General features: G+C 45.6%; 1 protein-coding gene across 1 annotated transcript in view; it reads right to left on the bottom strand.

The window, feature by feature from the left end:
- The window catches only part of LOC106569730 (protein APCDD1), a 33,985-nt gene extending 27,621 nt beyond the window's left edge, over positions 1-6,364 (bottom strand). The window contains exon 1 of the mRNA XM_045694509.1: positions 5,786-6,364. Coding sequence (XP_045550465.1) covers positions 5,786-5,825 — 40 coding nt within the window. The 5' untranslated portion in view covers positions 5,826-6,364. The remainder of the gene's footprint in view (positions 1-5,785) is intronic.
- Between the last annotated feature and the right edge of the window lie 11,151 nt (positions 6,365-17,515).

Below are 17,515 nucleotides of genomic sequence, written 5' to 3'. Positions count from 1 at the left end.
AGAGCGCGTAGATGTGTGAAGGAATTATCCAACGATCAAAGGGATCATGCTGTTTGTATGTGGCTGCTATGAAAGGGAACTTTTTTTTGCGTGCGATCGAGGGTGTATTCATTCCACCAATTCTGTTGAAAAACTTTTCTTAAACGGAAGCAAACGGAACGAAACTGGGATAAACATACCTGAATTTGTCCAATAGAAACTCTTGTTTGCAACTGTTGGACTAATGATTACACCCTAGATCAGCTAGATGCAGGCAAGACTGTGCAAGGTGGTATTGAATGTGTCAATGTCTGTCACCTTGTTTACTCAAATTTCTCTTGACCATTCGTTGGCTAGGTTGTAGCAACCTCATGACGTGTACAGGGAACATTTGAGTATCATGTAGTAGGCTAAACGTATCGATGTTACATTGAACTGGGTGAATGGAATATGAATGACAGTCATCCAATATGCTGTAATAGAAATAAGGCCATGCTCCTAAAAAATATAATCGTCCTCCCTCATCTTAAACGGCACCAACCACCATTGACTTATATATGTATATACACTGTATATAGGTTACCTTTAAAAGTATTACCCAGATAAGTGGACAACCTCTTTTAGAATATTCTTTCTAACCATAAATGACAGCAGGCATGTACTGTTGAGTACTGTACCTCCCTCTCCTCTCGCCCCTACCTGGGGTCGAACCAGGGACCTTCTGCACACATCGACGACTGACACCACCACAAAGCATCGTTACCCATCGCGCCACAAAAGCCACGGCCCTTGCAGAGCAAGAGGAACAACTACTTCAAGGTCTCAGAGCGATTGACGTCACCGATTGAAACGCTATTAACGCGCACCACCGCTAACCAGCTAGCCATTTCACGTCGGTTACACAGGCATGTACTGTTGAGCAACGTGAGGCCTTGCACTTCCACTTTCACACCAGGGAGGAAACACTTTCACACCAGGGCGGAAACACTTTCACACCAAGGGAGGAAACACTTTCACACCAGGGAAGAAACACTTTCACACCAAGGGACGAAACCCATTCAAAGACTTTTATAGAAAATATCTATTTTGATCATAACTACACATAATTACAGCAATCTCACCAATGTCCATATTTGTCCTCCTCATAATGATGTTAGCGTTGTATCTGTGTGGGGGGGTTCACGGTTTATATTTCTTTTATGTAGAAGTCCATAACCCTTCCTTCATTAGTCCTATATCTAAAGCCACTGCCATCCGAGGCCGAATGGCCCGGCTATTTCCTCTTTTTCTTTACTAGGCTTTTTTCTCCTCCTCCTCCTCCTCTACCAATCATTTCCCATTGGATTCTATCTAAATCAAAGAGAACCACAGAGCTCCTAGAAGAAATCCAAACCACAGTGAACATTTCCAATTGGCCCATGTAGTTTGGCCCAGGACCACCATTGAGCTAAAACAACTGGGACCCCTGCCTGCCTGGGCTGGAGCTGGAGGACTCCACATCTGTTGTGAACATTGGCTTTGAGAACTCCTCCGACATCATATATCTAAGACAACGTTGGTTTATATTCTAACCAAATGGATATTAAAGTACCTTGGATTGCACCCTACCTGGCAAACCGCTCATAACAGGTGACGTGGAGAGGATCTGTGTCTGCACCTCGTACTCTCGCTACTGGTGTCCCCCACAGGGCTCACTTCTAGGCCCTCTCTTCTTCTCTCTATACACCAAGTCACTCAGCTCTGTCATATCCTCACATGGTCTCTCCTATCATTGCTATGAGGATGACACTCAACTACTTTTCTCCTTCCGCCTCTTTCTGACACCCAGGTGGCGACACCCATCTCTGCGTTCATGGCAGATATCTCAGGTTGGATGTCGGCCCACCACCTCAACCTCAACCTCGACAAGACGGAGCTGCTCTTCCTCCCAGGGAAGGTCTGCCCGCTCAAAGACCTCGCCATCACGGTGGACAACTCCATTGTGTCTTCCTCCCAGAGTGCAAAGAACATTGACGTGACCCTGGACAACACCCTGTTGTTCTCTGCAAACATCAAAGCAGTGACCGCTCCCTACCTCAAACAGGAAGTGATGCAGGTCCTAGTCCAGGCTCTTGTCATCTCCCGTCTGGACTACTGCAACTCTCTGTTGGCCGGGCTCCCCGTTTCTGCCATCAAACCCCTTCAACTTATCCAGAACGCTGCAGCCCGCCTGGTGTTCAACCTTCCCAAGTTCTCTCATGTCACCCCACTCCTCCGCACACTAGACTGGCTTCTAGTCGAAGCTCACATCCACTGCAAACAGTATCTTAAATAATTCTCCTCCTCACCTCGACCCCACCCCTCCTCAAGTAGCCAAGGTAGACAGTCTGGTTTTACAGCCGACACTGATCCAGTCTGACAGTCTTGTTTTACAGCCTACACTGATCCAGTCTGACAGTCTGGTTTTACAACCTACACTGATCCAGTCTGACAGCCTGGTGTTACAGCCGACACTGATCCAGTCTGACAGTTTGGTTTTACAGCCCACACTGATCCAGTCTGACAGTCTGGTTTTACAGCCCACACTGATCCAGTCTGACAGCCTGGTGTTACAGCTGACACTGATCCAGTCTGACAGCCTGGTGTTACAGCTGACACTGATCCAGTCTGACAGCCTGGTTTTACAGCCGACACTGATCCAGTCTGACAGCCTGGTGTTACAGCTGACACGGATCCAGTCTGACAGCCTGGTGTTACAGCTGAGACTGATCCAGTCTGACAGCCTGGTTTTACAGCCGACACTGATCCAGTCTGACAGCCTGGTGTTACAGCCCACACTGATCCAGTCTGACAGCCTGGTGTTACAGCCCACACTGATCCAGTCTGACAGCCTGGTGTTACAGCTGACACTGATCCAGTCTGACAGCCTGGTGTTACAACCGACACTGATCCAGTCTGACAGCCTGGTGTTACAGCTGACACTGATCCAGTCTGACAGCCTGGTGTTACAGCTGTAGGGAAAGACTACAATAACGCCCCAGTTAATTGAATGTTAGTTTCATTTAAACACACTTAAGGATAAGTGGATTCTAAAATATATATTTTATCTTGCAGCTCATTTGAAGTCCTGGCCAAGTCTTTGGCTTCATTGTCCGTACTGTCATAGCCAGCAGATGGAACGGGTCAGCTCTATTCCAGTAATCTAGTGTGTGTAGTGGTGTGTGTGTAGTGGTGTGTGTGTAGTGGTGTGTGTGTGTAGTGGTGTGTGTAGTGGTGTGTGTGTGTGTGTGTGTGTGTGTGTGTGTATGTGGTGTATGTGTGTAGTCGCGTGTGTGTAGTGGTGTGTGTGTGTGTGTGTGTGTGTGTGTGTGTAGTGGTGTGTGTGTGTAGTGGTGTGTGTTTAGTGGTGTGTGTGTTTAGTGGTGTGTGTGTAGTGGTGTGTGTGTGTAGTGGTGTGTAAATGTGTGTGTGTGAGTGTGTGTGTGTGTGTGTGTGTGTGTGTGTGTGTGTGTGTGTGTGTGTAGTGGTGTGTGTTGTGGTGTGTGTGTTGTGGTGTGTGTGTTGTGGTGTGTGTGATGTGGTGTGTGTGTAGTGGTGTGTGTGTAGTGGTGTGTGTGTAGATGTGTGTGTGTGTGTAGTGGTGTGTGTGTAGTGGTGTGTGTGTGTGTGTGTAGTGGTGTGTGTGTAGTGGTGTGTGTGTGTAGTGGGTGTGTGATGTGGTGGGTGTGTAGTGGTGGGTGTGTAGTGGTGGGTGTGTAGTGGTGTGTGTGTAGTGGTGTGTGTGTGTAGTGGTGTGGGTGTGTAGTGGTGGGTGTGTAGTGGTGGGTGTGTAGTGGTGTGTGTGTGTAGTGGTGTGTGTGTGTAGTTGGTGTGTGTGTGTAGTTGTTGTGTGTGTAGTTGGTGTGTGTGTAGTGGTGTGTGTGTAGTGGTGTGTGTGTGTGTAGTGGTGTTTATGTGTGATGTGGTGTGTGTGTTGTGGTGGGTGTGTAGTGGTGTGTGTGATGTGGTGTGTGTGTAGTTGGTGTGTGTGTAGTTGGTGTGTGTGTAGTGGTGTGTGTGTGTGTAGTGGTGTGTGTGTGTGTAGTGGTGTGTGATGTGGTGTGTGTGTAGTTGGTGTGTGTGTAGTGGTGTGTGTGTAGTGATGTGGTGTGTGTGTAGTGGTGTGTGTGTAGTTGGTGTGTGTGTAGTTGGTGTGTGTGTAGTGGTGTGTGTGTGTAGTGGTGTGTGTGTAGTTGGTGTGTGTGTAGTTGGTGTGTGTACTGGTGTGTGTGTGTAGTGGTGTGTGTGATGTGGTGTGTGTGTAGTGGTGTGTGATGTGGTGTGTGTGTAGTTGGTGTGTGTGTAGTGGTGTGTGTAGTGGTGTGTGTGTGTGTGTGTTTGTGTAGTGGTGTGTGTGTGTGTGTGATGTGGTGTGTATGTAGTGGTGTGTGTGTGTGTGTAGTGGTGTGTGTGTGTAGTGGTGTGTGTGATGTGGTGGGTGTGTAGTGGTGGGTGTGTAGTGGTGTGTGTGTAGTGGTGTGTGTGTGTAGTGGTGTGTGTGTGTAGTGGTGGGTGTGTAGTGGTGTGTGTAGTTGGTGTGTGTGTAGTGGTGTGTGTAGTTGGTGTGTGTGTGTAGTGGTGTGTGTGTAGTTGGTGTGTGTGTAGTTGGTGTGTGTGTAGTGGTGTGTGTGTGTGTGTGTGTGTGTTGTGGTGTGTGTAATGGTGTGTGTAGTGGTGTGTGTGTAGTGGTGTCTGTGTAGTGGTGTGTGTGTGTAGTGGTGTGTGTGTAGTGGTGTGTGATGTGGTGTGTGTGTAGTTGGTGTGTGTGTAGTGGTGTGTGTAGTGGTGTGTGTGTGTGTTTGTGTAGTGGTGTGTGTGGTGTGTGTGTGATGTGGTGTGTGTGTAGTGGTGTGTGTGTGTGTAGTGGTGTGTGTGTGTGTAGTGGTGTGTGTGTGTGTAGTGGTGTGTGTGTAGTGGTGTGTGTGATGTGGTGTGTGTGTTGTGGTGTGTGTGTTGTGGTGTGTGTGTGTAGTGGTGTGTGTGTATTGGTGTGTGTACGTCTCCCGCTGTGTTCATCTGCCCTGTTGCCCATGGCTACGCTATATTGCATTCTCTGCCTCAGATATGTCCACCAATGTGGCCAAACATATGTCACTACCAAATACTCTGTTCTGTTCTCTGTGGGAAGTTCTGGTGACAACTTTTCCACTCATGGGTATTTTTATCATTATAAAATGTCATATTAGGCCTATAGAGGAAAAAATAGGTTGAAAATAGTTTAACTAAAAGTACATAGTTTAACCGTATATGGAGGGTCTTGAACCCCCAGTTCCACTGCTTGTTTTCCTCTAATCAGGGACTGCCTTAGACAACAGGTAGGTAACTATCAGATAGAACAGAAAACCAGCAGGCGCCCCCGGAACGTGTCGGGTAAGAGTTGAATACCACTGGTCTATAACGTCTAGTTTACATTTTTACATTTTAGCAGTCGCTCTTATCCAGAGCGACTTACAGTAGTGAATGCATACATTTCATACATTTCTTTTTTTCTCGTACTGGTCCCCCGTGGGAATCGAACCCACAACCCTGGCGTTGCAAACACCATGCTCTACCAACTGAGCCACACGGGACCCGTGTAATTATAGTAGTGGAAACCAGGTATATCAATTGATCATCACTTCACACACACACTATTATATTCCTAAAGCGTATTTCATATTAACCCCAATTAAAAGGAATATTCCAATTTAAAAAAAAAAGGATAAATTATAGTTACTTCAAAAGCATGATTAGATAAGGAACCACATGAATAGTATTTCAGTAAACATATATTTGTTGAATGTCTTACCGAAAACTGTCATAAGCAGTAATACTATGGAAGGCTCCATTCCTTCACACTCTGGAAACAGCGATGAGGTTTTGTTTCTCTGAAGATGTGTTATTCCTTTAGCGACGGCGCGTCAAATCCGTGACCGAATCCAACATTCTATCACCATAGTTTCGGCTCAGTGATATCTGACCAAACATCGGATAAATAGCGGTGTGTGTGTGTGTGTGTGTGTGTGTGTGTGTGTGTGTGTGTGTGTGTGTGTGTGTGTGTGTGTGTGTGTGGAAGATATCGATTTAAATGTATTCAAACTAAATTTTCGTCACCGCAAAGAAATAATTGAATCACTTTGTTTAGTATGCTTCAACGCAACGAACGACTTTCCTCCCGAACCAATCCGAAGTTGAAGTGCGTCTTGTCTTCTATTCCAAGAGAAGAAATATCCGCTTCAGAAGTTGCCTACATGTTTTTCTGTGTCTCTCCAAAACCACATAGAACATCCCGCGAATGAATAAAATAGTGTATTGATGAGCATGCTCCTTCCTGTACTATACAAGAATTCAACCGTATTCGGTGAGAACTTAATTCATTATGATCTGAACCCTGTGTGTCCACCAATAGAGAGCGAGAGTAAACTCTTAACTCCTCCTTCCAGATGAGTTTGTATTGGGGGGTGAGGAGTGTGTATCCGTGTAGCCTGGCCACTAAGGTACTGTAAACTCCACTCCTCCTTCCAGATGAGTTTGTATTGGGGGGTGAGGAGTGTGTATCCGTGTAGCCTGGCCACTAAGGTACTGTAAACTCCACTCCTCCTTCCAGATGAGTTTGTATTGGGGGGTGAGGAGTGTGTATCCATGTAGCCTGGCCACTAAGGTACTGTAAACTCCACTCCTCCTTCCAGATGAGTTTGTATTGGGGGGTGAGGAGTGTGTATCCATGTAGCCTGGCCACTAAGGTACTGTAAACTCCACTCCTCCTTCCAGATGAGTTTGTATTGGGGGGTGAGGAGTGTGTATCCATGTAGCCTGGCCACTAAGGTACTGTAAACTCCACTCCTCCTTCCAGATGAGTTTGTATTGGGGGGTGAGGAGTGTGTATCCATGTAGCCTGGCCACTAAGGTACTGTAAACTCCACTCCTCCTTCCAGATGAGTTTGTATTGGGGGGTGAGGAGTGTGTATCCATGTAGCCTGGCCACTAAGGTACTGTGTATACTGTCTGAATGAGTCTAGTCTACATTCTCACATTAGATGCAAAACAGAGATTTTTCTTTTTTTTTTAAGCATATACAACTGAAAAAACAAGTATATTTCATAAATAAATGGACTCTGTTTTTTGGATTATTGTTCTAACAAAGAAAAGAGAAAGGGTAGGCTAAAGTAAGACATGTTCGAAATGGAGTGATATTGAATCCTAGTTGGGAATGGACCAAAAGTTGCCAAACTAGCCAACATCATAACAATGCTTTTTGTGATGTTTATTTCCTCTGTTCTGGAGGGTATTGATGTATTATTATCTACATTACGTTTCCAAATAATGTACTGCCTCCTCCTCTAGCCCGTACTTGTGTCTGGAGGGGAGAGTTGTGTGCCAAGTGATTTTCTGCTCAACACCCACATAACACACACACACATTCACACACACACACACACTCTCACACACACTCACATACACACACACACACACACACACACACACACACACACACACACACACACACACACACACACACACATACACATACACTAGCATTAAGGCTTTGGTGGTTTGACCTCTTGCTTCTTTGAACTGTTGGCTTTGACATTCCTCCCTGTGAGACTATTGGCCTTCAGGATTTCTGTCTTATTCTCCTGTTGGCCTTCAGGAGTTCTGTCTTATTCTCCTATTGGCCTTCGGGAGTTCTGGGGGATGTGATCTGTGAATGGGGGGGGATGTGATCTGTGAACAGACAGGATGTGATCTGTAAACAGGGGGGATGTGATCTGTGAACAGGCAGGATGTGATCTGTGAACAGGCAGGATGTGATCTGTGAACAGCGGGGATGTAAACAGGGGATGTGATCTGGGAATAGGGGGGGATGTGATCTGTGAACAGGCAGGATGTGATCTGTGAACAGGGGGGATGTGATCTATGAACAGGCAGGATGTGATCTGTGAACAGGCGGGATTGTGATCTGTGAACAGGCGGGATGTGATCTGTAAACAGGGGGATGTGATCTGTGAACAGGGGGGATGTGATCTGTGAACAGGGGGGAAGTGATCTGTGAACAGGGGGGGAAGTGATCTGTGAACAGGCGGGATGTGATCTGTAAACAGGCGGGATGTGATCTGTGAACAGGCGGGATGTGATCTGTGAACAGGGGGGATGTGATCTGTGAACAGCGGGGATGTGATCTGTGAACAGCGGGGATGTGATCTGTGAACAGCGGGGATGTGATCTGTGAACCTGGGATATGTGATCTGTGAACAGGGGGATGTGATCTGTGAACGCGGGGATGTGATCTGTGAACGGGGGGGATGTGATCTGTGAACAGGGGGGATGTGATCTGTGAACGGGGGGATGTGATCTGTGAACAGGGGGGATGTGATCTGTGAACGGGGGGATGTGATCTGTGAACGGGGGATGTGATCTGTGAACGGGGGGATGTGATCTGTGAACGGGTTGATGTGATCTGTGAACGGGGGGATGTGATCTGTGAACGGGGGGATGTGATCTGTGAACAGGGGGGTGTGATCTGTGAACAGGGGGGATGTGATCTGTGAACAGATGGGATGTGATCAGTGAATAGAAGGGGATGTGATCAGTGAATAGACGGGGATGTGATCTGTGAACAGGCGGGATGTGATCTGTGAACAGGGGGGATGTGATCTGTGAACAGGGGGGATGTGATCTGTGAACAGGGGTATGTGATCTGTGAACAGGGGGGATGTGATCTGTGAACAGGGGGGATGTGATCTGTGAACAGGCGGGATGTGATCTGTGAACAGGCGGGATGTGATCTGTGAACAGGGGGGATGTGATCTGTGAACAGGGGGGATGTGATCTGTGAACAGGCGGGATGTGATCTGTGAACAGGAGATATGTGATCTGTGAACAGGCGGGATGTGATCTGTGAACAGGGGGATGTGATCTGTGAACAGGGGGATGTGATCTGTGAACAGGCGGGATGTGATCTGTGAACAGGGGGGGATGTGATCTGTGAACAGGGGGGGATGTGATCTGTGAACAGGGGGGATGTGATCTGTGAACAGGGGGATGTGATCTGTGAACAGGCGGGATGTGATCTGTGAACAGGCGGGATGTGATCTGTGAACAGGGGGGGTGTGATCTGTGAACAGTCGGGATGTGATCTGTGAACAGGGGGGATGTAAACAGGGGGGATGTGATCTGTGACCCTGGGCAGTTTTACCGTGTGCTTACAGGGTTTTGTTCCAGCCAAGTAATTTTCCAAGACAGTGAGGTACAGTAGAAACCCGGTGACCATTGAAAGCCAGTGCTCCCAAAACTCATTACAGCACGAATAACTTCAATTTCATCATTTAATCATTTAGGGACTTTTAGATTATTGTGATTTGCCTTGGATCTGTACACACGTGTGATGATGAAATATAGCTCTCCCAAAGTGTTTAAACATTACAGAATGATTATACCATATTTTTCTGATTAATGTCTTTGTCTCCCTCCCATGCATGTCAGTGGAGTCAGAGTGTGTTGGGGACATTTCAAAGTTTTTGTTTTTCCAGTTCTTCATTACAGACTTTTTCTGAATAATTGAATGCATGTGTTGTTTTGTGTTTGTGATTATTTTCATAGGTCCTACTAGATCAGGGCTAACAAATCATAGGTCCTACTAGACCAGGGCTAACCAATCATAGGTCCTACTAGACCAGGGCTAACCAATTATAGGTCCTACTAGATCAGGGCTAACCAATCATAGGTCCTACTAGACCAGGGCTAACCAATTATAGGTCCTACTAGATCAGGGCTAACCAATCATAGGTCCTACTAGACCAGGGCTAACCAATTATAGGTCCTACTAGATCAGGGCTAACCAATCATAGGTCCTACTAGACCAGGGCTAACCAATCATAGGTTCTACTAGATCAGGGCTAACCAATTATAGGTTCTACTAGATCAGGGCTAACCAATTATAGGTCCTACTAGATCAGGGCTAACCAATCATAGGTCCTACTAGACCAGGGCTGCCCAATCATAGGTCCTACTAGATCAGGGCTGCCCAATCATAGGTCCTACTAGATCAGGGCTGCCCAATCATAGGTCCTACTAGATCAGGGCTGCCCAATCATAGGTCCTACTAGATCAGGGCTAACCAATCATAGGTCCTACTAGATCAGGGTTAACCAATCATAGTCCTGGAGGGCCCAAACACATCTGGTTTTCATCATCTCCTACTAATCAGGGACTAATTCAGACCTGGGACACCATGTGATTAACTACCAGGTAGAAACAAAACCCTTCTCCTGATCTCTTGTGGTGTAGAGTGGTGGTGGTCTCTGGTCCATAAAACCCTCTCCAGATCTCTTGTGGTGTAGAGTGGTGATGGTCTCTGCTCCATGAAACCCTCTCCAGATCTCTCCAAGAGGAGAGACGGTGGCTGTATACGACCAGCTACTATGTGAACTTATGGGGGGACTATGTTGTTATAATTACTATTATTATTAAAATGGTATTAATCTAATCCAATATATTTGTACGGTTTTATTTTATAATCTGTATTGGTAGTAGCTATGGTATCCTATCATACCTATCCAAGATCTACAAGTGTCTATAGTAGATGCTACAGACTAGGGGTTTGAGGTCCATGTAGCAACAAAATGGACATAGAATCATTTATTAGTCTGGTGTGGGCTTCCCCTGGATTCCCTGGTCTGACAGTCTGTTTCAGGCCTAGACAGCACACATACATACGCCAGGATCAAAGCCTCTAACGTTAGAGTGTTGAGAGAGAGACAGTTAGCTGTGAAAATAACTCCTGAACATTCTACACACAGGTGGCGAGAGGCCGAGCCGGAATCGAGTCTAACCAATCAGAGGATGAGTTGGAACCTGGTCCAACAAATCAGATTGATTTATCTCTGGTAGAACCAATGAGAGGGTTCTGATGTGACGCTACAGTAAAATGGAGGAGGAGAACGTAGCATGGAGAACTCTATCTAGCTCATTCAAACCCAAGCCATCTTGTTGTGGCTACTCATATTCACCAATCTTCCGATTGAAAGAAAGGAGAAAATTTTACACTTGATGCAAATGCGTGGTAAATCTGGCACCTGAAAAATACCAATATCCTGAACCTAAGATTTATACTATTGACGTTTAATTCAAAGAAAAATAACAGAATGTGGAACGTTGTTTGCACAGCTTCCATATCTACTGTACCTTATTCCTCATTCCAAGATGGCGTAGCAGTCGGACTTGTGTTTGTCTTGTCCCGTCTTGTGTCCTCTTGTTTTTTTTTTGTCCTTTATATTTTAATCTCACTTTCCATCTACGGACTGAATATACTCTCTTGCCCAATGTGGTACAGATCTGCGATTTTTATACTTTACAACCGGAAGCCCCATCAGAGGCTAGCCAGCTAACTAGCCACTAGCCAGTAGTTAGTTAGCCACTGCTAGCGGTCATCACCGTTAACTCGGACACCAGCCAGCTTCAGCTCGGTCAATACCTGCCAGTCTGTACAGTGCGATATCAACCCAGTGCATATCGAACTGCTTTTTCTCCACCACATCACCGAATTCCCACCGCAAGCTCTGGACCATTACACCGGATCATCACAGCAAGCTAACTGCATAACTGCAAACGAGTGGCTCCCGAAGCAAGCACCAGTTAGCCTTGAGCTAGCCTTGAGCTAGGCCCATCTCCCGGCTAGCCGAAGAGGTCTACCAGCTAATTATTGGGCTACAATACCTCTTTTGCCAATTGGCCTGGACCCTTTATTGCCGACACGGAGCCTCGCCGATCCATCACTACTGGTCTGCCGATGTAATCGTCCGAGGTGGTTTCAACAGGCTTTTCCGTTGCGACGTCGCCGAAGACCTATCTGCTAGCCACGGCCCGCTAGCTTTCTGAATCGCCGTGTCTCCAGCTCGGGTAGCGTAATAGCGACTACTGAGCGGCTCCCTGACTCACCTATTGCTGCTCATTGGACCCTATGATCACTCGGCTACACATGCCTCTCCCTAATGTCAATATGCCTTGTCTACTGCTGTTTAGGTTAGTTATTATTGTTTTATTTCACTGTAGAGCCCCCACCCTCACCCAACACGCCTTAGATAGCTCTTTTGTCCCACCCCCCACACATGTGGAGAGACCCCACCTGGCATAACTGGTGCCTCCAGAGACACAACCTCTCTCATCGTTCTCAATGCCTAGGTTTACCTCCACTGTATTCACATCCTACCATAACCATGTCTTTACATATTGCCCTGAATCTATTCTAAAACGCCAAGAATTCTGCTCCTTTTATTCTCTGTTCCCAACGCAATAGACGACCAGTTCTTATAGCCTTTAGCCGTACTCTTATCCTACTCCTCCTCTGTTCCTCTGGTGATGTAGAGGTTAACCCAGGCCCTGTAGCCCCCAGCACCACACCTATTACCCAGGCGCTTTCATTTGTTGACTTCTGTAACCACCAACCCTGATGTCCTAGCCGTGTCTGAATCCTGGCTTAGGAAGGCCAACAGAAATTCTGAAATTTCCATCCCCAACTACAACATTTTCCGACAAGATCGAACTGCCAAAGGGGGCGGAGTTGACATCTACTGCAGAGAGAACCTGCAGAGTTCTGTCCTACTATCCAGGTCTGTGCCCAAACACATTGAGCTTCTACTTTTAAAAATCCACATTTCCAGAAATAAGTCTCTCACCGTTACCGCTTGTTATAGACCCCCCTCAGCCCCCAGCTGTGCCCTGGACACCATATGTGAATTGATTGCCCCCCATCTATCTTCAGAGTTCGTACTGTTAGGTGGCCTAAACTGGGAAATGCTTAATACCCCGGCCGTCCTACAATCTAAGCTAGATGCCCTCAATCTCACACAAATTATCAAGGAACCTACCATGTACAACCCTAAATCCGTAACCATGGGCATCCTCTTAGATATCATCCTGACCAACCTGTCCTCTAAATTCACACCTGCTGTCTTCAACCAGGATCTCAGCGATCACTGCCTCATTGCCTGTGTGCGTACTGGGTCCGCGGTCAAACGACCACCCCTCATCACTGTCAAATGCTCCCTAAAACACTTCAGTGATCAGGCCTTTCTAATCGACCTGGCCCGGGTATCCTGGAAGGATAGTGACCTCATCCCGTCAGTAGACGATGCCTGGTTGCTCTTTAAAAGTGCTTTCCTCACCATCTTAAATAAGCATGCCCCGTTCAAAAAATGTAGAACTAAGAACAGATATAGCCCTTGGTTCACCCCAGACTTGACTGCCCTTGACCAGTACAAAAACATCTTGTGGTGTGCTGCATTAGCATCGAATAGCCCCCGCGATATGCAACTTTTCAGGGAAGTCGGGAAACAATATACACAGACAGTTAAGAAAGCTAAGGCTAGCTTTTTCAAACAGAAACTTGCTTCCTGTAGCACTAATTCCAAAAAGTTTTGGGACACTGTAAAGTCCATGGAGAATAAGAGCACCTCCTCCCAGCTGCCCACTGCACTGAGGCTAGGAAACGCTGTCACCACCGATAAATCTACGATAATCGATAAATTTAATAAGCATTTTTCTACGGCTGGCCATGCTTTCTACCTGGCAACCCCTACCCCAGCCAACAGCTCTGCACCCCCCGCAGAAACTTGCCCAAGCCCCCCCCTGCTTCTCCTTCACCAAAATCCAGACAGCTGATGTTCTGAAAGAGCGGCAAAATCTGGATCCCTACAAATCAGCTGGGCTAGACAATCTGGACCCACTCTTCCTAAAATGATCTGCTGAAATTGTTGCAATCCCTATTACTAGCCTATTCAACCTCTCTTTAGTATCGTCTGAGATCCCCAAAGATTGGCAAGCTGCCGCGTTCAACCCGCTCTTCAAAGGGGGAGACACTCTAGACCCAAACTGTTATAGACCTATATCAATCCTGCCCTGCCTTTCTAAAATCTTTGAAAGCCAAGTTAACAAACAGATCACCGACCATTTCGAATACCACCGTACCTTCTCCACTATGCAATCTGGTTTCCGAGCTGGTCATGGGTGCACCTCAGCCACGCTCAATGTCCTAAACAATATCATAACCGCCATTGATAAAAGACAGTTTCTGTGCAGCCGTCTTCATCGACCTGGCCAAGGCTTTCGACTCTGTCAATCACCGCATTCTTATCGGCAGACTCAACAGCCTTGGTTTCTCAGAAGACTGCCTCGCCTGGTTCACCAACTACTTCTCTGATAGAGTTCAGTGTGTCAAATCGGAGGGCCTGTTGTCCGGACCTCTGGCAGTCTCTATGGGGGTGCCACAGGGTTCAATTCTCGGGCCGACTCTTTTCTCTGTATATATCAAGGATGTCGCTCTTGCTGCTGGTGATTCTCTGATCCACCTCTACACAGACAACACCATTCTGTATATATCTGGCCCTTCTGTGGACACTGTGTTAACTAACCTCCAAACGAACTTCAACGCCATACAACTCTCCTTCCTTGGCCTCCAACTGCTCTTAAATACTAGTCAAATTAAGTGCATGCTCTTCAACTGATTGCTGCCCGCACCTGCTCGCCCGTCTAGCATCACTACTCTGGACAGTTCTGACTTAGAATATGTGGACAACTATAAATACCTAGGTGTCTGTTTAGACTGTAAACTCTCCTTCCAGACTCACATTAAGCATCTCCAATCCAAAATGAAATCTAGAATCGGCTTCCTTTTTCGCAACAAAGCCTCCTTCCCTCATGCTGCCAAACATACCCTCGTAAAACTGACTATCCTACCGATCCTTGACTTCGGCGATGTCATTTACAAAATAGCCTCCAACACTCTACTCAGCAAATTGGATGCAGTCTATCACAGTGCCATCCGTTTTGTCACCAAAGCCCCATATACTACCCACCACTGCGACCTGTATGCTCTCGTTGGCTGGCCCTGACTACATATTTGTTGCCAAACCCACTGGCTCCAGGACATCTATAAGTCTTTGCTAGGTAAAGCCCCGCTTTATCTCAGCTCACTGGTCACCATAGCAACACCCACCCGTAGCACGCACTCCAGCAGGTATATTTCACTGGTCATCCCCAAAGCCAATACCTGCTTTGGCCGCCTTTCCTTCCAGTTCTCTGCTGCCAATGACTGGAACGAACTGCAAAAATCACTGAAGCTGGAGTCTTATATCTCCCTCTCTAACTTTAAGCACCAGCTGTCAGAGCAGCTTACCGATCACTGTACCTGTACACAGCCCATCTGGAAATAGCACACCCAACTACCTCATCCCCATATTGTTATTTATCCTCTTGCTCTGTTGCACCCCAGTATATCTACTTGCACATTCATCTTCTGCACATCTATCACTCCAGTATTAATGCTAAATTGTAATTATTTCGCCTCTATGGCCTATTTATTGCCTTACCTCCCTAATCTTGCTACATTTGCACACACTGTACATAGATCTTTCTATTGTGTTATTGACTGTATGTTTGTTTATGTGTAACTCTGTGTTGTTTGTGTCGAACTGCTTTGCTTTATCTTGGCCAGGTCGCAGTTGTAAATGAGAACTTGTTCTCAACTAGCCTACCTGGTTAAATAAAGGTGAAATATAATAAACAAAATGAAACCCCACCACAGAGACTTCTAGTGTTGGGCTTTTCTCTCTTCAATCTCAGTGTTTGAGCAGGACTATCTCATGTTTGTGTCTGCTTGTGTTTCAAGTTATCTGTTTTAGTAGAGGATACACATATACATGGTATACATCGTCCAACTAAATGCTTCCTGCAGGTTCCTTCTCTACAATGCAACAACAATAAGAACTAATGAAAGGTGTGTGTGTGTGTGTGTGTGTGTGTGTGTGTGTGTGTGTGTGTGGCACTCCATCAACAGCAGGTGCATTTCAAGAGCGGCAAATTTGAATCCAAATAAATGTCAAAATTCAAATTTTTCAAGCATACAACTATTTTACACCCTTTGAAAGATAAACATCTCCTTAATCTAACCACGTTTTACGATTTCAAAAAGGTTTTACGGCGAAAGCATAAATTTAGAGTATGTTAGGACAGTACATTTACAAGAGTTGTGTGTAATGTTTTGTCAATTCAAAGACAGGGTCACCAAAACCATAAAACCAGCTAAAATGATGCACTAACCTTTTACAATCTCCATCAGATGACACTCCTAGGACATTATGTTAGACAATGCATGCATTTTTAGTTCTATCAAGTTCATATTTATATCCAAAAACAGCGTTTTATTTTGGCATTGATGTTGAGGAAATCGTTTCCCTCCAATAACCGGCAGTCAAGTCAGCACCACAAATTAAATAATGAAAATTAGAAAACATTGGTAAAATATTATATTGTCATTTAAAGAATTATAGATTTACATCTCTTGAACGCAATCAACTTGCCAGATTTAAAAATAACCTTACTGGGAAATCACACTTTGCAATAATCTGAGCACTGCGCCCAGAAAAATACGCGTTGCGATACAGACTAGACGTCATGTTGGGGAGATCTAAAATCGAAAATACTATGTAAATAATCCATTACCTTTGATTCTCTTCATCAGATGTCACTTCCAGGTATCACAGGTCCATAACGAATGTAGTTTTGTTCAAAAAAGCTCATCATTTATGTCCAAAAATCTCCGTCTTGTTAGCACATGATCTAAGCCAGCCGGACTTCTCGTCATGAACGAGGGGAAAAAATATATTTACGTTCGTTCAAACATGTCAAACGTTGTATAGCATAAATCATTAGGGCCTTTTTAACCAGAACATGAATAATATTCAAGGTGGACGAATGCATTCTCTTTTATAACGTATTGGAACGAGGGTACCCAACATGAACTCGCACGCCAGGTGTCTAATGGGCCATCATCGTTCCATGGCTCTTGTTCGGTCAGATCTCCCTCCAGAAAACTCAAAACACTTTGTAAAGGCTGGTGACATCTAGTGGAAGCAATAGGAAGTGCCAAAATATTCCTCAGCCCCTGTGTTTTTCAATGGCATAGGTTTAAAGGTAATACAACACATCAGGTATCCACTTCCTGTCAGAAAATGTCTCAGGGTTTTGCCTGCCAAATGAGTTCTGTTATACTCACAGACACCATTCAAACAGTTTTAGAAACTTTAGAGTGTTTTCTATCCATATATAATAAGTATATGCATATTCTAGTTACTGGGTAGGATTAGTAACCAGATTAAATCGGGTACATTTTTTTATCCAGCCGTGCAAATACTGCCCCCTTGCCCTAACAGGTTAAACCATCACGATTTAATATTGGGGGACGGTTTAATATTGGGGGACGGTTTAATATTGTATCATCATGCAGACACTTTTTATTTATTTAAACAGAAAGTCCCTGTTGAGACCAGGGTCTCTTTCACAAGAAATCCTTGCATATACAATTTCATGAGACAAACTAAAAACATCTAATCCAGCAGTGGTTTCTTCCTTGCTGAGCGGCCTTTCAGGTTATGTCGATATAGGCCTCGTTTTACTGTGGATATAGATACTTTTGTACCTGTTTCCTCCAGCATCTTCACAAGGTCCTTTGCTGTTGTTCTGGGATTCATTTGCGCTTTTCACA

The sequence above is a fragment of the Salmo salar genome, chromosome ssa14 (genome assembly GCF_905237065.1).
Source record: "Salmo salar chromosome ssa14, Ssal_v3.1, whole genome shotgun sequence".
NCBI classification, from domain to species: domain Eukaryota; kingdom Metazoa; phylum Chordata; class Actinopteri; order Salmoniformes; family Salmonidae; genus Salmo; species Salmo salar.
The sequence above is the reverse complement of the archived record's forward strand: the minus strand, read 5'-3'. Positions and strand labels throughout refer to the sequence as shown.